Here is a 24842-nt window from a genome sequence, read left to right on the forward strand (position 1 = left end):
CGGTGCAGAGAACCTCCAGGCACGGCCTCTGGGACCCTCACAGAGGTCTCCAGGGCAGTGCCCGGTGCCGCCTGGCCAGCTCTGGAGGCGCGCCCAGGCGCTGCCAGGAAGGCCGACCGTTTATCCCCGGAGCCGCCAGCAGGGAGCTCCCTTTCGGTTCGGCTCGCGCGGCCGCGGGGGGCGGCGCTGCGCTGCGCCGCGCTGCGCTCCTGCCCGGACCGGGCCGGGGCCGCTGGATGCCGCGTCTCAGCTCCTGCTCCCTGCCGGGCGGGCTCCGGTGGCCGGTGAGTGCGGGGCGGCGGGGGCGACCGCTCGGTGACCGGCCAGGCCCCGGGTGGGGGTGGAGGGGCGGCGGGGCGGGCTCGGGCCGGGAAGGCGGGCGGGCGGCGGGGCCCGCCGGCTCCTCCTCCTCCTCCTCTCCTGTCCCCTGGAAGCGGCGGCCCGGACTCCCGGCTCTGGTCCCTGGCCGCGCAGCACAGCTCGGCGCCGGGGACGCGGGGCCGATCCGGAGCGGGGCGGGAGGGCGAGCTCCCGCCCCTTTGCCTGCTCGAGCGGCGCGGGGAGGCCGGACAGGGTGGCCTTCAGTTTGGGAGGGTTCGGGGCTGGGGGGAGCCCAGGTGGCCCCGAGCTGCGGGGTGCAGGCTGCAGCCTGGGGGTGTAAGGGGAATTCTTGAGGCAAGTCCCAGGCACCCTCCTCGACAGACCGATGGACCGAGGTTCGGAGGAAGAGCCCTTTATCCCTCCCAGCGGCCTTCAACCCTTTCACTGCCAGGCCGACACCGGGCTCCTCTCAAAGGAGCAGCTGCCAGACAGCTGGCAAAACAATGGAGACCCTGCTTGCCTGGGCCCCCTCTCCTTGGGACAGAAGATGAGGTGGGGGGGGGGGGCGCGGTGAACCGTAGGCTGCGGGGATTAGGGCGTGCAGGCTGCCCCCTGCAACTGGCAGCTCACCTCGCTTCTCCCTGCCAAGGGGTGGGGTAGGTGTGGGAAGGTCGGCCCGCCTGCCCCAGGCCTCTGGGAGAGACTGACCCGACGCCCCGCCCTGCGAACCTGTCATGCCAGTTGCTTCACCAATGGGAAGGGGAGGTGGTAAGGTTCGAGATCGTCACCCCCCCCCCCCCACCCCGCACGCCGCACTGCCCTGCTGGGGGTGCAGCTGGTACCCAGCCTGGTAAAGAGTGGGTGCTGTTCCTGGCTGAGATAAGGCCTGCAGGGACACACTGCATATTGGGGCTTTGTTGGGGGTGGGGTGGACTGGGGGCTGGGGGTGTCACCCTGTTGCAAGGCACATGTGTCCTGCTGATTAGTTGGAGAGGCTGCCAGTAGGGAGGGGGAGGATGGGGGAGGCTGCCAGCTGGGTTTTGAAGCGGTGCTCCTTTTGCCTGGTCACTTGGCCAATGGGGCATGTGTTTGGCAGTGTCCTCGTGGTTTGTGTTTGTGCAGGGAGGCCTGGGAGGATGCTTCCTAGGAGGAGCTCTCCTGCCTAAGGTCTTCCTGCCCTCAGATGGTTCCCCCCAAATTATGGAATTGCATTTGCTCCGCTCTTCACCATGGCAATGATTTATGTGGGTTCATTTTGTCTTTTGGAGTGCCTGGTATGCTGGTGGCTGAGGAGGCCTAGTAAAACCCCCATATAAAGAGTTAAATGAGCTGAGTGTGTATGCACTGCAGTCAGGCTGGTCAGGACGGAAGGTCGTCCAGGTGATTAAGAGCAAGATCACCTTAGCAAGACATTGAATCTAGATGGTCAAGCTGCCTTTCCAGGTGCTTGCTAGGTCTGGAGCCCTTTTCTTGGGCAGGTTGGTATCCTGTCGTCATGGCAATGGGCTCTGCCTTGCCTCCTGTTCTCCACCCTCTTAGCTCAGAAGTTGCTTTCTATTTGGGGATATTGAAAGTTACTCTCCTGAAGTCTCTGGCTTCCGGACAGACCTCACTGGCTCTTTGTCAGTGGCCTGCTACCTCCCCAGCTTCCCCCCTGTCCTTTTGTGATGAAGACTTTCCAGGAAATATCCTCCTGGTTGCTGGACATGACTGGTTGGTTATATATAGCCTTGGGTGGAGGTGTGCTTGTCCATTTGGGGTTAGGAACATTGAAGCTGGGGCTCAATTTCAGGAAGATGGTGGGGAAAACTATTGTGTTGGGGGGTTTAGGGGAATGAGAAGGGTCACAGGTGAGAGTGCAGGGTGGGTGAGGGAGGAGGGGAATGTTGATGGTCACTTCCTGTGGGAGCTTTGAGCTTTGAACAATCGATGACCTGGCGCCTGGCAGCTCTGAATATCTGGTTTGTTTATAGTCTCTTGGCCTGGCTCAGGTGCCAGGGTGTGTGCCCGAGGGCTTCCTCTCATGCTCCAGGCTGTCCTCAGAAGCCTTCAGGTGGATATGCCCTTCCTGAATCCTGCCTGCTCCCTTAACTTCACTGCCTGGCAGTTGGGGCAGCCAGCCTATTGCCTGGAGCCCCCTTCATTGGATGAGTTTGTGGCTGCTCATTGAGGGGTGCGTGTGTCTTCAGAAAGCTGAATCTGAAAACTCCAGTGTCCCCCCAGAGGCAGACACCTGAAGGTGGACTGGGAGGGGCAGAACTGGGGCTTGTGTGAAAGGGAGAATCCAACCTGCTTGGGTGGAGCAGAGAGTTGTTGGAACTCAGGAAGCCTTGATCCAGGCTTGCTGTGTCACAGGTCTCCAGGGCAGAGGGCTGTGCTGACTCTTTCTCAACCAGAGGTCAGTCCCATGCCAGACCTCCCTCACCTGGAGTGGACACCACAGACTGGAGCCAGAGCATCCGAGTGAGCAGGGTCCTGTGGGTGGCCCTGGGGCCCAGGCCTTGTCCTAGGCCTCTCCTGGATGTGGCGGGTAAAGCCGAGGGGCTCTGGCCCCATGTAGTTTAAACATTTGAGGGGACTGGAGGGCCCAGCCCACACTGTGCTATGATTAACAGGCTTCCCCGGGACTTGGGTTGGGTGCTTGATGGAGCTTTTAAGTTCTGCTTTGCATCAGGCCCTGGGGTTCTTTATGGTCTGCTCACTGCACCTCCCCGCCCACCCCCTTCACCATTTTTTGAGGCAGCCTAAATTAGAGGGTGAGGTGGTGCAGTGGTGGGAGCTGGATTGGGAGCAGCTGGTGGGGAGCAGACCTGAAAACCCCACCCCCCACCCCCACTTTCCTGTCTTTTCTCTTGAGGTAGGAATTGTGTGGCTTGTAAATTATACACATTCCCTTGACATTTCAAATAGTTTACAGTCAGGCAGCAGTTTAAATTGTGGACTGACGATTTTATAGGGCCCAGGGCCCTTTCTCTCAGCCAAGTACTTTAGAGTCACTCGCAAGGAATTGTTGTTGTTATTCTCTAGTATTCAGAGATGTCGGATAACTGGGCTGTTGGTCACGCAGCCAGTCAGAAGGAGAGCGGGATTCGAACCTGCCGTGTGTGGTTGAACGGAATACCTCTTCGGCAAAGGCCATGTCTGAAGTCTCAGGCCCCTGGAGATTTTGGAGTTGGACTAGCTGAGGTCTAGAGAGAGGACGGGACTGGTTCAAGGTCACCCCGGAGGTGGGGTGTGGGGATGTCAGCTGAGGTTAGTGCCCTGCGGGCTGCGGCAGGCCCCGCTGGGGCCAAGGAGGCGCACCTGGAACAGCCGCGGGGGACCTGGCGGGGCTGCTGGCATAGCTCCTGCACTTGTTTCTCCCGGGACCTGCGGGATGGTTGCGTTCCAGTGGAGACTGTATCGCTGCGGAGGCGCCGCGGGGCCGCGGCTGCCCCGGACCGGGCCGCCTGGAGGTGCCAGGGCCGAGGTTCCCCGCGCGGTGGCGGGCTGGGCGGGGAGTGGGCGGGCGGGCCGGCTGATGTCATGTGAGAAGCGTGCAGACGGACTGAGCGAGCACACCTGGAGCCAGATAAGCTCCGTGTGACCCGGCCGTGAGTCACGGGGCGCAGCGGGGCTCGGCAGCACCGCCGGGAAGAGGCTCCGCGGCGGCGACAGGCGTCACCCTGCGCTGTCCCGGGGCCCGGCTAGGTGCCGGGGGAGCCCCCCACCCCGGGCCACTCCTGCGATTGCTCGGTGCGGGCGGGTGAGCCGGGTTAGCTACCCATCAAGGCCTCGGGGCCTTAGGAAACGGCCGCTCAGGGAGGTCAGAGGCCGAGCGAGAGAGGCCGGCTCTCTTGGGAAAGTATTTCCTTTGTATTTATTTATGAGTGCTGTCGGGGGGTGAGAATGGGGGGACTGACCGTTTTAAGTATCCACCCGCAGCAGCCAAGTCTGGGCGCCCTGTCTTGGGATTCTAACGTTATAGTTTCCATTTCCTGGGGTTTCTGCTTTGCCAGCTGCAGGGTGACCCATTTAAATCTGTCCCCGACTTAAAGCCACAAGACAGCAATGAGATCTATTTTAACCAAGTCCCTCAAGTCACTTTTTTCAAAGCATGAGAAAGCAAGCTTTGAACTTGCCCTTGCAAACCCCTTTACAGCGGTAACGCTAAATAGATTGCTTACTTCTTTGTCAAACCTTCCTTTTTTCTCTTTTGAACTTTAAAATCACAAAAGTAACATGCTAAAAAAAGGTTCCATCTGTAGCAAGTCTACAAGTGTTACCCCTCTTTGCCACTACTCCACAGAGAAAATCACGGATATATTTGTGTAATGGATCTTTCCAGGCTATTTTTTTAAAAGCCTGTCATGAATATTTTATATATTATGTATTTATAGTTTAATACATATATTTTATATAAATAGAATTTTATATAAATTTTCTTTCTGTGGGAAATAAAGGGCATGAAGAAGAAAAATTATACACAATCCACTATCTAAAGGCCCTAGGCTTAAGTGAACACATGCAGGTGCACACACACGTACCCGTACCAGCTAAATATTCTCACCATCAATAATTAAAACAATATAGACAAAACACAGAAGTCTCCTTTGATTTTCCCAAAATCTTTGTCTCTTTCCCAGAGTATACATTTTTCTATCCATGTGGAAACACTATACATAATACACATGTATATATATGCACACATATACATAGCTTAAAAGTTCTTAGTAAAAATTATATACTATCTGGCAGCTTTCTTTTTTTCATTAAACAAGACAGTATAGAATCTTTCCAGGTCAGTATACACAAATCTACATCACTCTTTTAAATAACTGCCTAGTTCTATAATTATAGCTATTACCCTAGTGATGGATATTTAGAGCGACAGAATTTTGCTATTACAAACAATTCTGCAAAGATTAACCCCATTTATTGTGTGAATATATCTATAATGTCCTATAAATGGAATTGCCCTGTCAAAGAATATATATCTTTAAATATTTTCATAGCTACCACAAACCTGCCCTTCTTATATCAATTTATATTCTCATCAACATGTATGAGACACCCTGCTTCTCATCCTCTGATTGATGTTATTAATCTTGGTGCTTTTTACTAAATTGCTAAGTGAACACAGTATATCTCTGTTTTATTTCATACATCTGTGATTATTATTGAGGCTGAATACCTGTTCACATTTCTTGGCCATTTATATTTCTGCAACTATGAATTGCTTGTCCTTATCTCGGCAGTAGTTTTATGGGGCCTCTGGACTTGAGCTAGTGTGATCCAGCTTGGCCCTGTTCTCACTGGATTGCCTTCACTTCTTTAGGCTTTACTTTCCATACACAAAGGTCCTGTCCAGCATTAAGATTGCTTGTCTAGGGATTTCCCTGGCATTTTGGCGGTTAAGACTCTGAGCTTCCAATGTAGGGGGCACAGGTTTGATCCCTGGTCGAAGAACTATGATCCTGTGTGTCTCACATCACAGTAAAAAAAAAAAAAAGATTCTATGTCTAGACTTACTTTGTCATACTGGTGCCGATAGTCATTTGTGCACTTCATCACCCTCTCTACCATCCCATTTAGATGGCAAGACTGTGCCCTGCTACTATTGGGTACCATTTTTGAGGGTTTAATCTGGGCTAGGCATTTTATGAAAGGTATATATATATATATATATATATATATATATTTCATTTAATTCCCATGGCTTGAATGGCAGGTACTATTATCCCCCTTAAAAAAAAATGACTTAAGTCATTGCCTTAAGTGACTTGCCCAAAAGTGCCTCAATATTAACTCAAATTTGTTCTCAGCTTTATTTCCTGATACCTGAAGCCTAAATTCTCTCATGAATTTTATTTATCTTTATACTCCCTGCATTTGGTAAGGTGCTTGATAAATATATATATTTTCCCAACATTTTATCACAAAGCTCTGCAAACATTTTTAAAAGTTAGAGTTTTACAGTACCTTCTAGATTCTACAGTGAACACTTTGTGTGTGTGTGTTTAGTCATGTGTGACTCTTTGCAACCCCATGGACTGTAGCCCACCAAGCTCCTCTGTTCATGGGATTCTCCAGACAAAAATACTTGAATGGGTTGCCATGCCTCCTCCAGGGGATCTTCCTGACCCAGGGAGTGAACCCAAGTTTCCTTTGTCTCCTGCATTGGCAGGTGGATTCTTTACCACCAAGCCACCTGGGAAGCCACAACGAACACTTTACTCTCCTGTTTACCACATCTTTATCCCTTGATACAACCCTAAGCCATCTTAACTTTATTTACTTTTTTTTTTTTTTTTTTGCCACACTGCGTGGCTTTTGGGATCTTAGTTCTCTGACCAGGAATTGAACCTGGGTCATTGCAGTAAAAGTGCTGAATCCTAGCTACTAGATCACCAGGGAATTCCTCCATCTTACATTTTTGATGCATCTCAAAGTACGTAACAGACACTAAATAAACCTTGCCCCCAAAACGTTAGCATACATATCATAAACTAGAGTTCAGTATTTGTTTATAATTCTTTTTGTCTTTTGAGTATTTCATCCAATGAAATGCACCAATTTTTCTGGATAACTGTTACATCTGTTAGTTCAATTCAGTCACTCAGTCATGTCCAACTCTTTGCAACCCCATGAACCACAGCACGCCAGGCCTCCCTGTCCATCACCAGCTCCTGGAGTTCACCCAAACCCATGTCCATTGAGTCAGTGATGCTATCCAACCATCTCATCCTCTGTCGTTCCCTTCTCCTCCTGCCCTCAATCCTTCCCAGCATCAGGGTCTTTTCAAATGAGTCAGCTCTTCGCATTAGGTGGCCAAAGTATTGAGTTTCAGCTTCAACATCAGTCCTACCAATGAACACCAAGGACTGATCTCCTTTAGGATGGACTGGTTGGATCTCCTTGCAGTCCCAGGGACTCTCAAGAGTCTTCTCCAACACCACAGTTCAAAAGCATCAATTCTTCGGCGCTCAGCTTTCTTCACAGTCCAACTCTCACATCCACACATGACCACTGGAAAAACCATAGCCTTGACTAGATGGACCTTTGTTGACAAAGTAATGTCTCTGCTTTTCAATATGATGTCTAGGCTGGTTGTAACTTTCCTAACCCTAGTCCTCATCAAGATATGTAACATGAACATCACCCCCAAAAGTCCCCTCATGCCCTTTCTCAGGCAATTCCCACTCCCAACCCACCCCTGCTTCCCAGAGGTAACCACTGTTCTGATTTTTTTTCCCTATAGTACTTTGACTATACCAGAAGTTCATATAAATAGTACCAAATTGTAGTTCAAGGCTTCTTTTATAGTCACATAAGAGATGGAGAATCCCAGGGACAGAGGAGCCTGGTGGGCTGCCGTTCTATGGGGTCGCACAGGGTCGGACACAACTGTACTGGCTTAGCAGCAGCAGCAGCAAGAGATGTTTTTGAGATTCATCCTTGTTGTGTGTATCAGTAGTTGTTTCCTTTTTATTGCTGAGTAGTGTTCTTGCCTGGAGAATCCCAGGGATGGGGGAGCCTGGTGGGCTGCCATCTATGGGGTCGCACAGAGTGGAACACGACTGAAATGACTTAGCAGCAGCAGCAGCAGCAGTATTCCATCATATGACCATGTACATTGAATTGATGCATATTTGTTTTTTAAGTTTTATGTATTTATTTTTGACTGTGTTGGGTCTTTGTTGGTGCACTTGGGCTTTCCCCAGTTGTGGCAAGCAGGGGCCACTCTCTAGTTGCGGTGCCCAGGCTTCTCACTGAGATGGCTTCTCCTGTCGTGGAGCACAGACTTTAGGGTGCAGGCCTTCAGTAGTTGTGGCACTTGGGCTCAGTAGTTGTGGCTCCTGGGCTCTGGAGCACAGGCTTAGTTGCTCCATGGCATGTGGGATCTTCCCAGATCAAAGATCAAACTGGTGTCTCCCCCACTGCCAGGTGGATTCTTTACCACCGGACCACCAGGGAAGCCCAATACATGCATATTTGAATTGAATGGTCCTTGTCTTCAAAATGCTTTATGTCTTAATGTGATAAAGCAGCTGAGTTGATTGAGTCAATGGTATTCTGCTTAGATTTGGGGGATAGTAGGGTCGACATGGGGAACTTTCCAGATGGTATGGTGGTAAAGAACCTTCCTGCCAATGCAGGAGACGTGGGTTTGATCCCTAGGCTGGGAAGACTCCCTGAGGAGGAAATGGCAACCCATTCCAGTATTCTTGCGTGAGAAATCTCATGGACAGAGGAGCCTGGCAGGCTGCAGTCCATGGGGTCACAAAGAGGCAGACATGGCTGAGTGACTGAGCGCGTGTGCGCACGCGCATGCACACACACACACACACACACACACGGTCAAGATGATTCAGGTACATATCCTAATTTGCATACATACCTTTCCTCCACTTAAAATTAGGAAAGACCTCCTGGAGTAGGGTGACGGGTGAAAGGCAGAGAAGTGGATCAAAAAAAGTTAGCATCACTGGAGGGAGTGAGAGATGAAGGGGAGGTAGGTAGAAACTGCAGCCTGAAAGGAGTCGGGAGGTAATGATATCATTGCTACCAGAGACTTTGAACTTGAGGACAGGAGATGCAGCAAAGTCCAAGGTCTACAGGAAGTTGACAGAACCCAGGTCTCTGGCGAACTAGGCTCTGAGACATAAGAAACAGCTGCAGCTGTATTGCAGGTCTGACCCTGGAGGGGGACGCTGCCAGTAGCTCTAAACGTGGGGCACAGGAGAGAACCCAGGCCACAGCCAGGCCTGGCAATTGGTGGGACAACAGTGAAGGGGGGGATCTTGTGAGCTGTGCAGGTAACAGTGGCAGGACAGGGGGTGATGAGGAAAGGGCTGAAATGGATCTAGTCTCCAGAGGCCCCAGGGATTGGGATGAGAGAGGGGTGACTTTGGCAGAAAGTTAATAAATAACCTGTGTCCACAGGAGACTTAGATATTTGGAATTTTAGAGCTAGAAGAGACCTAGATCATGTCGTCCAACCTTGAGCAAAGTGACAGGTTCAAGGTCCCCCAGTGATTTGTTGGCAGATCCAGGCCTAGATACCAGATCTTCTAACATTTCCTGCCAGCACCGTCCCCCTGTGCTGCTGCTGTGACCGTCTGCGGCTTCTGCCAGCTGCAATGACAGTGAGGGACAAGCTTTTGCCGAGACAGCCCAAAGATTCTAGAATTCTGGGGCTGTTTTCCGTTGATACTGCTCAGATACCTAGCCCCCAGCAAAGAGCCAGGATTGGGTAAGGACTGCAGAGTGAGAACTGGAGACTCTAAAAGGTGTGTTGGTGAGATGGCTTTGGAGGCAGTTGGGTTCTCTGTGGTTGAACTGTGGCTCAGATACTGGTTTGTTCCCTCCAACTCCCCAGGGTGGGTTTCTTTCCCCATTTCCCCCACAGGTCCCTCTGGAACCATCTTCTAAGCTAGCCTTTTAAGAGCATGCAGGTAGTGATGGGTGAGAGTAAGATGGGCAGTGATCAGCCAGAGATCCTTCATCCTAATATATGGTAGGTCTGTCCACACCCCCATCAGCATTCAGGAGGAGAGAGAAAGACTCCCTATGTTGAAATAGAGCCCTGAAGAGACAATACCTGATCCAGGCACTCTGCCACCCTGTATCAGTCCAGGTGCAGCTGCTGGCCAGGGCTGTTCCTGGATTTGTACTTCTTGGGCCCTTAGATTTCCTGGCTTCCCACCCCCAGGTACTATGCATGGAGCAGTAAGAACTAAACAATTCAAAGGGAACTTTGTTTTACCAGGTAGAAACTGAGGTCAGAGGGGGAGAAGGGTACCTGCTAGGTCTACAGAGAGCTGTTCCCACCTCTTTGCATATGCTCTACAACAGAAGAATTCTTTAGGCTTGTGCTGCCCAATCTGATAGCCACAAACCACACAGGGCTGTCAAATACAGTAAGTCCCTTACTTAAGAACCTTCATGTTGCAAACTTTCAAAGATACAAATGTGCGCTATATGCCAGCTGTTGGTTGTATTGTACTACTATACTTTTCCAGGTGCAGTACTGTAAGAGTAAACATGTTTTCTTTATTTTTTGTGTTTGTTTTTTTATCTACATATTATTTATGTGGAAAGTATTATAAACCTATTACAGTACAGTACTATATAGCTGATTGTGTTGGTTGGGTACCTAGGCTTTGTTGGACCTGTGAACAAACTGGACTTACAAACATGCTCTTGAAACAGAATTTGTTCATATGTAGGGGACTTACTGTACTTGAAATGTGGTTTGTCTGAATCGAGACATGCTCTAAATGCTAAACACACACTGGATTTTGAAGACTTAATATGGAAAAGAGAATGTAAAATATCTCAATATTTTTATATAAATAACATGTTGAGATGACAATATTTTGGATATATTTACATTAAATAAACTGTATTGTTAATTTTACCCATTTCCTTTTACCTTTTTTTTTTTTAATGTGGCTGCTAGAAAATTTACAACTCCATATATGATTTGAATTATATTTCTCGTGGACAGTGCTGCTCTAGAAAAGATACAATGATCTCTCAGGAGCCACATGGGTCAGGGCACTGGGTGGAGCAGAAACAATCAACCAGCACCCCAGGGCCCATGGGCATTCCTGGCCCTTGAAGCCTTCCTAGGCACTGTACCTGGGTTGGGAATCCTCAGTAGAATGGGGAGCCCGGAATGCCCTCTTGGTTGTGAGGATGGGGTGCACTGAGAGGAAGGGCCTCTCCAGGGCTTGGCCAGAGCTCACTGCTGCAAAGAGTAAGCTTGCAGGTCTTGGGTCTAGAACTCAGAGCAGGAAGCTTTCACAGAGACAGAAAAAATTACATTTAATTTCTAATTAGGTGGTATGGCCTACTTCTTGTTCCCTGCTGGTTAGAACAAGGAAACCTCTCTCAACTCCACCCCCACCAGGTTTTTCTCTGGTCCTGTCCCCAGTCAGGTGTGCTTAGGGATGAGAGGAGGTTGGTACCATAAACACTAGAGCTCTGGAGCTAGGTTTTTCTCTCTGGATGCCACAACTTACTTCCCAAGGCTATATTTAGGTGTCGGTCTGGGGAAAAGGATGTGAGTTTTTCAGGATCCTGTTTATCCAGCAGACCCCACCCCACCCCCACCTTGCAGCTGTGTGTCCTCTGTTCAGTCTGGAACTTCCCCCTTACTTCCCTCCCTGCCTCACCGTGGGCGCCCAGGCCCTAGAAAGAAAACATTTGCCATTGAATCCTGCAGTTGCCACCTACTAGCTGTGTGACATAACATACACTTAATTTTCGGAGCCCCGTTTTCTCATTTGCAAAGTAGAGATAATGATACCTACCTTGCAGGGATGCTGTGAGGTTCAAATGAGATAGTGTAAAGGGCCTGGCATTATGCCTGGTGAGTGGCAGTCATTAAATAAGTGTTGGTTCTTTGAGATCTGTCCAGCGGTGGCTCAGGCTGCTGCTTCAGGGGTAGCAGGTTTAGGAACGAGCCCAGGAGCATGTGATGTCTGGTGCCTTAATGGACAGTGGCTGTGGAAGGTCACTTGCCTTGTTCCTTTGTGTTTGAATCTTAAGTTAGGTCCCAGGTTGGCTTGATGGCATCCTTTTTTTAAAAAAATAATTTTATTTATTGATTTATTTTTGGCTATGCTGGGTCTTCATTGCTGCATGGGCTTTTATCTACTTGCGGTGAGTGGGGGCTTACTCTCTAGTGTGGTGCTCAGGCTTCTCATTGTGGTGGCTTCTCTTGTCGGGGATCCGGGCTCTAGGGTGCATCGGCTCTAGGGCCCCCGGGCTTCGTAGCTGTGGCACATGTGCTCAGCAGTTGCAGCTGCCAGGGTCTACAGCACAGGCTCAATAGTTGTGGTGCATGGGCTAAGTTGCTCCACGTGGCATGTGGCATCTTCCTGGACCAGGGATTGAACCTGTGTCTCCTACATTGGCAGGCGGATTCTTTACCACTGAGCCACCAGGGAAGCCCCAACAGCATCCTCTTAACTAGGAGGTTAGAGCTCCCAGATGCCATCGCTGTGTACACCTAAGCGTGGGTCTATCGGGGATTACAGGAAATGATAAGATTTTGAAGTCTGGGCTTTTACAAACTTCTCTCGTTTCCTTATTTGTAAAATGGGAGTAATGATAGACCTATCCATGGCATCACCAACTCAATGGATATGAGTTGGAGCAAACTCAGAGAGATAGTGAAGGACATGGAAGCCTGGTGTACTGCAGTCCATGGGGGTCGCAAAGAGTTGGTTGGATACGACCTAGCGACTGAACAACAGTAACAAGAACACCCATAGCAGTGTTATGAGGGTCACCTCGAGACAGTATTGGGTGAGACAGAGCCCCTGGCACGTAGCTGGCACTTGGTGAGGGGCAGTTGTGCTCATTGGTTGGCCATGTCTGGGCTCTGCTGGAATAACCTCTCTCTCTCTGTTTCTGTCTGCAGCGCCAAGGGCGAGGCACAAGGGCCCTGTACTAAGCACCCGTAATCCTCTGGGGGTGCCACCCCTGGAAACAGCGCCCCCACCATGTTTAACCTCATGAAGAAAGACAAGGACAAAGATGGCGGGCGGAAGGAGAAGAAGGAAAAGAAGGAGAAGAAGGAGCGGATGTCGGCAGCGGAGCTGCGGAGCCTGGAAGAGATGAGCCTGCGTCGCGGCTTCTTCAACCTGAACCGCTCCTCCAAGCGCGACTCCAGGACGCGCCTGGAGATCTCCAACCCCATCCCCATCAAGGTGGCCAGCGGCTCGGACCTGCACCTGACGGACATCGACTCAGACAGCAACAGAGGCAGCGTCGTCCTGGACTCGGGCCACCTGAGCACAGCCAGCTCCAGCGACGACCTCAAGGGCGAGGAAGGCGGCGGGCGGGGTTCGGTGCTGCAGCGGGCGGCCAAGTTCGGCTCCCTGGCCAAGCAGAACTCGCAGATGATCGCCAAGCGCTTCTCCTTCTCCCAGCGCAGCCGGGACGAGAGCACGTCGGAAACCTCCACCCCCTCAGAGCACTCTGCCGCCCCATCTCCGCAGGTGGAGGTGAGGACCCTGGAGGGACAGCTGACGCAGCATCCCGGCCCAGGTATCCCTCGATCAGGACCTCGGTCCCGAGCCCCGGAGCTGGTGACCAAGAGGTTTCCGGCTGACCTGCGTTTGCCCCCGGTGCTGCCCCCACCACCCCCTGCCCTCCGGGAACTAGAACTGCTGCGAAGGCCCACTGGGGACTTCGGCTTCTCCCTGCGGCGCACCACCATGCTGGATCGGGGGCCCGAAGGCCAGATCTACAGGCGGGTGGTTCACTTTGCGGAGCCTGGCGCGGGCACCAAGGACCTGGCCCTGGGGCTGGTGCCCGGTGACCGTTTGGTGGAGATCAATGGACTCAAGGTGGAGAACAAGTCCAGGGATGAGATTGTGGAGATGATCCGGCAGTCTGGGGACAGCGTACGGCTCAAGGTGCAGCCTATCCCAGAGCTCAGTGAGCTCAGCCAGAGCTGGCTGCGGAGCGTGGAGGGACTCCGCAGGGAGCCAGCCCATGTGAGTGTTTGCCTGGGCAGCCGGGGGTGAGCGGGGACTGGGTATGCTGGCCTCTCTGGTGTTTGTACCTGGGAGTTTGGTTGGGGTACCCAATAGCTATCATTAGAGCCTAGCAAGTGCAAGGGGTGATGCGATCCACTCCTTGGGCTCTGGGACAACTTATCTGGCCTGTGGGGAGAAGTGACCCCAGCAGATGTGATACACCGCAATACAGAATGTATGATACCTGCGTGGGCTTGTATGTCCTGAGCCCTAAATTGAGGCACTGAGAAAGCTAACATGTGCCACTTCCAGCTATGAGAGACACTCTGGACTACTACTAGTCCAGACTGGTATGTGAACTAAAATATGGGATTTCCATTTTTTATGTATTGGAGGTGAAAAAAAGATAAATTATTTTAAATCAGGTCTCACATGGGACGTCTGTAATGTGTGGCTGCTTTAGTATAGCTCTTGGGGAGGTGACTGCAGGCCTCCTTTTACCCCTGAGCAACTGAGGAGCTGAACACCAGGTAAGGTTGCAGAGATAAGCAGGGGCCAGATCATGGAGGACCTTGTAAATAATGGTAGGAGTTTAGATTTTAGTCCAGTGAAATGGTACCATTGTAGGATTTTCAGCAGGGAAGTGACTGGATCTGATTTATAAAGATCACTTGGGCTCCAACAGTCTTTATTATCTCCTGGAAGAAGAAAAGCACAGCCCTGGAAAGGTAACAGGGATCTAGCCTACAGAGATAGTATGACCTGACTGTCCCTGAGATCTCAACTCATATCCAGCCCACACAAAACAGCCATGGAAGGGGTAACATAGGAGCAGAAGACACTGAGATTAGATGTGTGAGCAGGTCTCTAGGGGAATGGATATCTCTAACCCCAGGGGACTTTTGATAGCGTGGCTACATGTCAGTTTGGAATGTTCTGCCTAGAGACAATCCATGAGGGATAAGTTGGCTCTAGCCCTCCCTTTCTCCTGCCTGTGGGTTTTAGGATTGTCTGGATCTGGTCCCTGCAGCCTGACCACTGCATAGCCTGGCCGGGACCTTTCAGCACTAAGTGACCGGCCAGATGTGTCAAAGTCAAAAGTGGGAGGAAATGCTAAGGAAGCAGGCAGAGTCCTCGTCCTAGCTTTCTCCCAGGGAGGGGAAGTGGACGCTCGGTTGGCTGTTCAGTCTGGCAGCATCTTGGGCCTGGAGGGCCTGGGAGCGGCAGGGTTAGGCTCTGGCAGGAAGCACTGGAGTCAGGTCTCCGACCTTCTTCTACCCTGGGGCTGGTGGGGTCAGGACACTCTGCTAGTCAGGAAAGGGTTGTGAGTGGGAGGGAGCCCGTCATGGAATCCAGGGTAGGACTGGGACTCATTTATTCCAGAAACACCCATCAAGCACCTACTATGTGTTAGCCATCAGACTAGACTGAACTCAGGGAACCACGGCCTAGAGGGAGTAGTCTTTATTTCAGAGCCAGAGATCATACCATGATCATACCACGGGTCTCTCTGCTTTCTACCAAGGTAATATTGCTTTTAACAGATGGAATTTTCTTCCTCTTTAAGAATGAATCCCCTCTGGGAGACTGTTGCCAGCTCACTGCTGAACCACAGCACAGGCCTCTGAGGGGCCCTGGGCCTGGCATCCCAGATGCTGTTCAGTTTTGTCTTTATAGCACACGGATCATCCTGGCATCTCACATTTCCCAGCCACTCTCCCTTCCCAGCTAGCTGCTGCTGCCTCCTCCCTGGTGAATTGGATGGCTCAGCTGTCAAGGCCCTGGTGGATCCTGCAGTATAGCAGGTACCCCTCTGAAAGGCCGGGTTGCTCTCGCCCCTGTGGGGCAAACCCAGCTGATGCCCAGAGGACGTCTCCCTCCACCTGGGGGATTGGGCATGGGAGGCAGTAGAAATCCCCATCGTCAGGAGTCTCCTAGAGCCCTCTGACAGGTTCAGAGTAGCCCCTGCATCTTTTCCTACCTGGGTAGGTGGCGGGGACTCGGGCCACAGCAGAGAGGAGCAGAGCAGGCCGGGCATTCCAGTGTCCTGGGATGGCCCCCCGGGGCTAGTGGAGGAGTGTTGCAGCCTCTTCTGGGACTCTCGTCCTTTATCTCCTCCTCTTCCTCCCACTCCTACTCCTGCTTCTTTTCTTGGCAGCGATTCTAATCCCAGTTCCATGCCAAGAAAAGAGTCTTCCCGCCTCCTCCAGGCTCCTGGGCGGGGAACCCTGACAACTCCAGCCCCACAGGGACAGCTCCTGGCGGTCACCCTGCCCATCAGGCCATCCATCAACTGTGTCCACACGTTGCCTGTCCCCAGGGAGCTCTGAGGGAGCTGGCTAGACATCTGTTCCCTCTCGGCACACAGATGGGGGCCATGGGGCCTTTTCTCCGCAACCTCTTCAGAGGACCCCAGGGAGACACAGCCCCGTGGGTTTCCTTCTCACATGGTGTGTGTCCAGAATGCTCGGTTCACATCTCCTTCGTGTGTCCCTGTGGCTGCTAGACAGGGTTCCACTGGGAGCAGCGGTGAGCTCCGGCAGGACTTGGGACCTCATAGGAATCACTTAGCTGGCCAGGGAGAAGCAGCTCTTCTGTGTCTTTTCTTCCACTCACCTGCCTATGAAACAAACATTTGTTGAGCGCTTCCTGTGTGCTCAGTCCTGGGGTCCAGCACTGAATAGCACATAACCCCAGCCCCAAGGAGCTCACAGTCTGGTGGGAGAGATGCTCAAGCAGCAGACAAAGACAGTGCCATTTGAGAAGCTCAATGACAGAGGCCAGGACATGGTCCTGGGGAGCACAGAAGAGGGACTTATAGCACAGCCTTGGGAAGGAATGAGGGAGAACCAATATCTGGGAGGGAGATGAGTGTAGGGGAGACAAAAGGAGGAAGAGGAAGGCGGTAAGACACATGGCGAGGTCTGGAGACTGGAGAGAATGACACATCTGGGGAATAAGACTGGGGGATTGTGTGGGGACAGTATTGAGAGGAGCAGCAGGAGAGGCGAGCAGGAAGCAGGTCACCGAGGCCCTTGTGAGTCATCTAGGGAATGCGAACTTTAACCTAAAGGCAGTGAAGCGATTTAATTAGGGAGTGATGGGAACAGGTTTTTGAAAAACCTCTCTGGCTGCTTATGGAGAATGCTTTCAGCTCGAGCAAGAATAGCTGTGGGGAGACTAGTGAGGGAGCTGTAGTATCTCAGTTAAGATGGACGGAGGCCTGAATTCTGGTAAAAGCAGTGCAGATGGAGAGACATATCCGACAGGAGCAACTGAAGTAGGCTCTGTTGTCTTTTTTTATTTGTTTTTATTTTCAAATTTTTAAAAAATTATAGTTGATATACAATGTTGTGTTAGTTTTTGGTGTTCAGCAAAGTGATTCAGTTATGCATGTGTGTGTATATATATATATATTATTTTTTTTTCAGATTATTTTCCACTATAGTTCATTACAAGATACTGAATATCGTTCCTTATGCTATACAGTAGGACCTTGTTGCTTATCTATTTTATTGGTATTTGTATTTGTTAATCCCAAGCTCCTAATGCATCTGTTCCACCTCCCGCTTTCTCCTTTGGTAATCATAAGTTTGTTTTCTATGTCTGTGAGTCTGTTTCTCTTCTGTAAATAAGTTTATTTATATCAAATTTTTAGACTCCACATTGAAGTGATGTCCTAGGATATTTGTCTTTCTCTGACTTACTTCCCTTAGTATGATAATATCTCTGTTTATTCATGTTGCTGCAAATGGCATTATTTCATTCTTTTTTTTATAGCTGAGTAGTATTCCATTATGTGTGTGTATGTATGTGTGTATAAATATAAATATATATATATATATATCACATTTTCTTTATCAGTTCATCTCTCCATGGACATTTAGGTTGCTTCCTTGTCTTGGCTATTGTAAATAGTGCTCTTATGAACTTAAGGGTGCCCTGTAGTCTTGTTGATTGGCTGGTGTGTGGAGAAGGAAGAGAGGAGGGGTCAAATGTGATGCCAGAGTTAGGGGAAGAGGCTAAGTCCTTCAGCTCCTCAGGGAAAATGTTTTAGGATGTCTGTTTGGGGATCAGTTACTCAAGTTTTCTAAAGGCAAAGAGATCCTTGAGTCGGTGAAATTGGAGGAGGTGTTGGTAATGATGAGGATCTTAAAACCCTAGTTGGTTCAGAATTCCTTCCTCCAGGTCCATGAGTCTGTGTGGGCAAGTCAATACTCTTTAAGAAGGGGCAGAAGCCTGTTAGGGACCAGGACCTGAGAGAGGGGAGAGCCGATCCTTTCTGTTCATATTCTCGTTGGGCCTTCATAGGGGACAAATATGGTGTCTGAGAAATGGAGGGTGTTTCTACTGAGCTCAAAAAAGCCCACCTGGCTAAACCCTGCCCAATGCATTTGTCCCCCTGCCACCAAGAGCCAGAGGAGCTGGCCTGCATGGGAGCTGTACCTAGAAAGCACTGCTCCCCTGAGCTTTTGAGGATGTGGTAGGAGGGGAGAGGTTGGTGCTTAAAGGAAGGTGTATCACTTATCACTCCCTCCCATCCAAGGCTGGTTTCCTGAACCCTCTCAAGCTGTCGGGCATTTGCCTGAGATCTGTAGTCCAGTCTCTTCTGTTGGAACTTGGGGTTTGTACTCAAAGGCTGTAGGGATGTAAGTTTCCTAAAGAGGTCATCGTGTCCATCTAAAACCACCTCCACACTCAGGAGAATCTGGAGGATAGCATTTATAGTGTAAACAGCATGGACTTTGTAGCCAGAAAGACCTGTGTTTGCGTTTTCCTAAAGTTACCAAGCTTTTGTGAGCTTTAGTTTACTTACTCCTTTAAGCTTTTTTTTTTTTTTTTTTTTTTAATTTGCTTGGCTGTGCTGGGTCTTAGTTGCAGCATGCAGAATCTAGACCCCTGATCAGTTGCAGCATGTGGGATCTGATTCCCTGACCAGGGATGGAACCTGGGCCCCCTGCATTGGAAGGTGGAATCTTAATCATCCGACTGCCAGGGAAGTCCCTCCCTTAAGCATTTAATGAATCTGCTTAGGGACTAGCACTATACCAGGCATAGGGAGATTAAATAAATAAAATGCAATCTTGCCTTGAGGAAGCATGAAGTGAAGTGAAGTGAAGTCGCTCAGTCGTGTCTGCATAGACCTAAGTAAAGAAATGCAACCAGGTACTATAACTGCTATCACAGGTCTGAACAGCTATGCAGTGGGGTGAGGAGGAGGAAATGGCCAGTCCTGCCACAGGAGAAGGGGTGGCAATTAGGAAAGGCCTCCCGGGCAAAGTGAGCCATGACCACTCTAAACAGGCTCTATTCTTTCTGCCCAGAATTTGAGAAGACTCAAACTCAGAGAAGTATTCATGCCCAACTAACTACAGTTTTCTCTGAGACGGAGAATAAGACTGGTGCTAAAGGGAGACTTGTTTTTTATTATGCATACCACGCTCTGTGGGCCTTTATTGAAGATAAACATGTTTGTGTATTAGATGATGTCACTTATTAGACTTTAGCAGTAGTAAACGCTCAGGGAGATTAGTTCCCTTCCCTCTGCCCAGTCTCTAATACCATCCATGGGAGGCAGTTTTACAGCCTCTGTGTTAATGAGGGGCTTCCCTAGTAGCTCAGCTGCTAAAGAATCTGCCTGCAATGCAGGAGACTCCAGTTCAATTCCTGGGTTGGGAAGTTCCCCTGGAGAAGGGATAGGCTACCCATTCCAGTATTCATGGGCTTCCCTGGTGGCTCAGACGGTAAGGAATCTGCCTGCGGTGTGAGAGACCTGGGTTGGATCCCTGGGTTGGGAAGATGCCCTGGAGGAGGGCATGGTAACCCACTCCAGTATTCTTGCCTGGAGAATTCTCCCCATGGACAAAGGAGCCTGGCGGGCTACAGTCCATCGGGTCTCAAAGAGTCGGACATGACTGAGCCCACACACACATGCTACCTGTGTTAATCAGTCCATTCTAGTGCTCTTCCATTCTTGCCCCTGGTAAGGTTTTCTTTCCAATAGGACTCCTAACACTTCTGTCCAAACTCTTTCTCTGAAGCTCTGTTCTTAAAGACAGCCCACTGGTGGGAGAGGTGGGACACTGGGTGCTCTCTTGCTTTTTCCAGCATTTTAGAGCCAGGCTTCTCTGACCTGCCGGCGTGTTCCTCAATGGCCTTGCAGGGGACTGGCCAAGCAAGGTTGTCTGCATTTGGGAGAAGGCTATAATGGAGGCCGTGGGAAGAAACGGTGTGAGCCTCCTCTTCCTGGTCCCCAGGACCCCTGGGTACTGTCACGAGTGGGGCCCAAAAGATTCCAAGGGGAGACTTGAAACTGCTGCTTCCTGGTCTGCCAGGCTGGCTTCTGGGCAACAGGCTTTCCCAGGGGATTCTGCTGGTAGTGGGGTGGTGGGGTACTGCCTGAGTTCAGTGTTCTAGAATGCCCTGTTCCTACTGCTACTCCAGGACATTTTCACTTCATTTTATGCCAAAGTTCCTGGCGTCAGCATCTCACCATGGGAGAGCCTGGTTTGGGGGCTCAGGGTGGAACCCAAACTATGTCCTTTTGGATATATGAAAGGCAGGTGGGTAGGTTCAAGGATGTATGACCTGGTGAGCGAAAGGTCTTTGGGAGCATTTGGGGGGGTTGTCCTGGATTAGTGGGGCGCCTGGGACCAGCAGAATAGTGTGGTGAACTAGGTCACTTCCATTCTGCTAGGTCTCCCTTCTGTCTTCAGAGGTCCAGTCTGCCTTTTCCCCAGGGAGATGCTAGACGAACGACAGCCCCAGAGTGCCCTGGCCACCCAGCCAGTGGGTGGTGGGCACAGTGCCCAGGCCGCATTGGCCTGGGTGTGGGTACATGTCATGGTCACTGGTTGTTTTCGCAGGCACAGCTTGGAACCCTGATGCAGGGGCAGGGCCTTGATGGAGGTTGGCTGTTCCAGCCCCTTCCGGCGCTGGCCAGTACCCCTCCGGCCCACCCTGATCCCCCAGACCACCTTGGCCTCCTCTCCCTTCTGATCTCTTTTATTTATATTGAAATGGTTCTGGAAAATACCAGATATGCAAACACCCAGACGGGGGGAGGTGGGTAAGGAGTGGGGTGAAGGGGGGTGTGTGTGTGTGTGTGGCGGGTGGGAACACAAGTATTTTAAAAATGCTGCAAATCTCTACAGCATTTCCCAGAAACCACAAGCACGCGTTCTGCCTGCCAGCAGGGCTCCCGCTGCCCCCCTACCCTGAGCTGCTGGATTCTCCTCACTGGAGCCTGGGGTGGGGAGCAGCGTTGTGGGGGTGGGGATTGGTGACCCGTTGGGGTGGGGGCTCCCCTGCTGCCTGGGCAGGTTGCCTGGCGCCTCCTTTGTCCGTCTGGGCAGCGGGTATGAATGTGTCCTAGGCCTCCGCAGCACCCTGGGCACCCACCATGCCAGACAGGCACTGCCAAGGAGTGGAATCATCATGGTCCCCCACCCCTTGCTGTGCCGTTTGGGGGGCCCCCAGCCAACCCTCGAGTCCCATGTGGTGTTTGGCAGCAGCTTCTGTTCTGTTAAATACAGGGGACGGTGTTAGCAAAGCTTATTTTTTCAGTCATTGGCTCTAGTTGGGTTGGGAAACTATTTCCTTAGACCTGGGTCACTGCTCTGGCTCCCTTCACCTCCTGCCATATGTTCCTCAGAATCAGGGCATGGCGTTCTGCCCCGGCCTGGTTCACCCAGCCACTCTGCACAAACTCTGTGGCAGGAAAGAATGTCGGGGGTCCACCTGGCCTTCTGTGTGGCGCCCAGTACAGTGTGTAGCTCACACAGGCTCCCTAGGTGGTATTTAATTGATCTGGTAAAGATTTAGTCTGAATAGAAATGCTTTGAGGGAAGGGCAGGAAAAATAGTAGCGAGATTGAAGATCATGGTTAGTGTTTACTCCGCTTCTGTTCGAGGCTGTTCTAGATGTCTTCCACATATGAACTCAGTACATTTTCCCAGCAACCCTTAGAAGTAGGTACTATAATGATCTCTGTTTTGCAGATGAGGAAACTGGATTACAGAGAGGTTCAGGTTAGGTAAGTTGCCTACGGTTTCATGGCTACTAAGTCCCTGGTCAGGATTTCAACTCAGGGTACACCTCCCGGCCCTTCACTCTGCATAGGAGAGCTGTGTATCCACATGCGTATGTATGTGTTAGTCGCTCAGTCACGTCTGACTCTCTGCGACCTTATGGACTGTATGCAGCCTGCCAGGCTCCTCTGTTCATGGAATTCTCCAGGCAAGAATACTGGAGTGGGTAGCCATTCCAGTATTCTTCTGGGGATCTTCCCAACCCAGGGGATCTTCTCCAGGGGATCTTCCCAACCCAGGGATGAAACCCCAGGTCTCCTGCATTGCAGGCAGATTCTTTACTGTCTGAGCCACCAGGGAAGCCCTGTGTATCCATATATCCATGTATACATCCATCATCTACATAAGGTAGAGGAAGGTAGTCTCTGGGTATCCTTATACATCCACTGCCCAGCCCAGGCCTGGGCCTTCTGATTCCTGCTCCCAGGTCCCTAGAAGCCTCTTCTCCAGAAGGAAAGGGGGTGCCAGGGGGATGACTGGCCACTCATGCTGTGTGGATGCTACAGAAGGATGTGACTGTTGCTCTCAGCCTCTCTGGAGGATCCACTTGAGGAAGCGAGCCCAAGGGGCAGCAAGCAGGATTCAATCTTTTTTTTTTTTCTGATGTGGACCATTTTAAAAGTCTTTATTGAGTTTGCTACAATATTGCTTCTGTCTTATGTTTGGGTTTTGGGGCACTGATGCGTGTGGGATCTTAGCTTCCCGACCAGGGGTCGAATCCATGCCCCCTGCATTGGAAGGTGAAGTCTTAACCACCGGACCACTGGGGAAGTCCCGGGATTTAACCTTGTGGGAGCTGGGAGAGGTACTGGAAAGGTGCCTGAGGGAAGCCATGGGAAGAGAAGTGTCTTGGCAGCCTTCAGGTTTGGAACCCTGGAGTGGGGGAGGGGTGTTCATTTGCCCCTTATACATCTTCCCCTGCTAGATTCCGGAAGCCAGGCACATTGCCCCCTCACCTTTTTGGCTCTCACTGACATGCTGGTACTGACCTCTGTAGCCCTTAGGGTAGCAAGATCCCAGAATGTCGCCTCTGACCAGGAGCAGGTCCTCTTATTTTATACAGGAGTGAGCGTGTCGTTTTCTAGTGTGCCCCGTGGGAAAAAGGTGAGGACCGCGGCCTGGCACAGTGCCTGGCAGGTGGCGGGCATGCAACTCAGCATTCCCACTGGCTTCTGCCATCCAGTCCCTGCTGTTTCTTTTGTCTGTAATGCTTTTTCCCGTCCACCCCCGTATATTCATACATACACAGGGGCCTGGTTTGACCATCATTTCCCCAGGGAAACCTTCCCTGGTCCTCTCTCAGACCACGTCAGGTCTACAGCCCCCTTCTTCTTCACAGCCTTCATCAGGATTGTAATATATTCGTTGTCTTCTCATTTCTGCCCTGCTGGAGCGCTTGAGAGGGGTGGATATTTTATTGAAGGAAAGAAGGTGGTTCTTGAGTCAGAAACTGGTTCCCTTGTTCAGTTCAGTCTGGGTTTGCTAGAACCCTCCCCGCTGGCTGTCCTCCGTGACTCAGCTGCAGTGTGTTACGACTCTTGGTTCTGTGCTCAGATGCTCAGCGTCCCTCACAGGAGTGGAGGCGAGATGGGACTAGGCAGCCAGGAGTGGAAGCCTGGGAGGGGGCTCTGGGAGGAGGGCCGCTGGGACAGCCTGCCCAAGGAGGCACCGAGCGTGGGTGAGAAGCAGATTCGGGGTCACCTGGGGTCACACAGTGTCCGGCCCAGGGGACCTGGGAGGAATGTGCCTGTCTTAGTGGCTGCAGGTCTCTGAGGGGGTGGAGCGTGGCCCGGCCAGGGCACAGGGCACCCTCTTCCCTTCTGCTTTCCCTGGGCTGCCTGAGTGCTGGAATGTTGGCAGGCTGGGAATGTTCCCAGCAAGGATTTTTCCCAGTCAGGGTGACAGATTCCAGCTGGAGCCTGGGGACAGCTCCCCCGTGGGCAGGGGCTACCGGAGAGACGGGCGGGGCGGGGGCAGAGGTGGGACAGCCCCAACTCCTCTGCTCTTGGGGCCCGGACTCGGTTCCTATCCTCTCTGGGAGATGCAAGGGGGACCCAGCGAGGGGGCAGCCGGGCTCCTAGAAAAGCGGTGGGAGGCCTTGGGGACCAGAGACCTTGCCTCAGCAAGGCAAGAACATGGCTGGTCTTATCCTCCAAGCCCTCACTTCCTCCAGTCGGTGCATGCATCAGGAAGGGTGCCGCCTGGAATTCCATCCTCAGGTGGGGCTGCATCTGCTCAGACCTGGTTCTCTGGCCTCTAGGGACCAGCAGCCTTGGCGCGAGGTAGCACTGCTGAGTTTGTCATCTGTATCTTTCCGCCACCTCGAAGGGGCCCCACAGCCACCTCCAGGGCCTGATTCTTTCTTAGTGACCTTTCCAGCCCCTCTGCCCTCTGATCTCAGTTCTGCTGGCTCCTCCCTCCCACTCCCATTTCTGCAAGGAGCTGACTCACTTCCTTCCTTCCCCACCAGCTTCTCTCACTGCCCTAGGGCAAGCGTGTACCCACAGGGAGGGGGGTCTCTCACAGGGCACTTCCTGGGCTCCCTTCTCTGCCAGCAGGACTATGAGGCTGCCCCTGGCTCTGGGCAGAGCAGGGCTGGAAGCAAGGTGGACCGGGGATGGGTGGACCTGGCTCCAGGCTATAGGGAAGACTGGGTACCAGTGCCCAGAGCCCTGGGACAGTCAGGGTGGGACATCAGGAAACCTTGAGGAGCACCTGAGCCCCATTACCCTGGCGGGGGTTGGTTCTGGGGAGAAGAAAGGCTGATGACATCATCCCTGGGATCAAGAAGCCTGTGCTTTCTCTAGAATAGAAGACATCTGCGAAAAGATAAATCTCAGCCCGGAGTGGCGCGGGCCGGAGGCCAAGCAGTGACAGCATTCGTCAGGCAGCACGAGACGGTCATGGCTCTCTGTGACACCCGGTTTCACGCCCAGCCCCATCCCATCAAAAG

At 51.6% G+C, this 24842-nt stretch overlaps 1 protein-coding gene across 15 annotated transcripts in view; it reads left to right on the plus strand.

The window, feature by feature from the left end:
- The first annotated feature begins 150 nt into the window (after positions 1-150).
- The window catches only part of MYO18A (myosin XVIIIA), a 100787-nt gene continuing 76095 nt past the window's right edge, over positions 151-24842 (plus strand). For all 15 annotated transcript variants that reach the window (XM_044939491.2, XM_044939492.2, XM_044939493.2 and 12 more), the window contains exons 1-2: positions 151-284; positions 12737-13817. In XM_044939491.2, coding sequence (XP_044795426.2) covers positions 12819-13817 — 999 coding nt within the window. In that variant the 5' untranslated portion in view covers positions 151-284; positions 12737-12818. The remainder of the gene's footprint in view (positions 285-12736; positions 13818-24842) is intronic.

The sequence above is a fragment of the Bubalus bubalis genome, chromosome 3 (assembly GCF_019923935.1).
Source record: "Bubalus bubalis isolate 160015118507 breed Murrah chromosome 3, NDDB_SH_1, whole genome shotgun sequence".
In the NCBI taxonomy this organism is placed as follows: domain Eukaryota; kingdom Metazoa; phylum Chordata; class Mammalia; order Artiodactyla; family Bovidae; genus Bubalus; species Bubalus bubalis.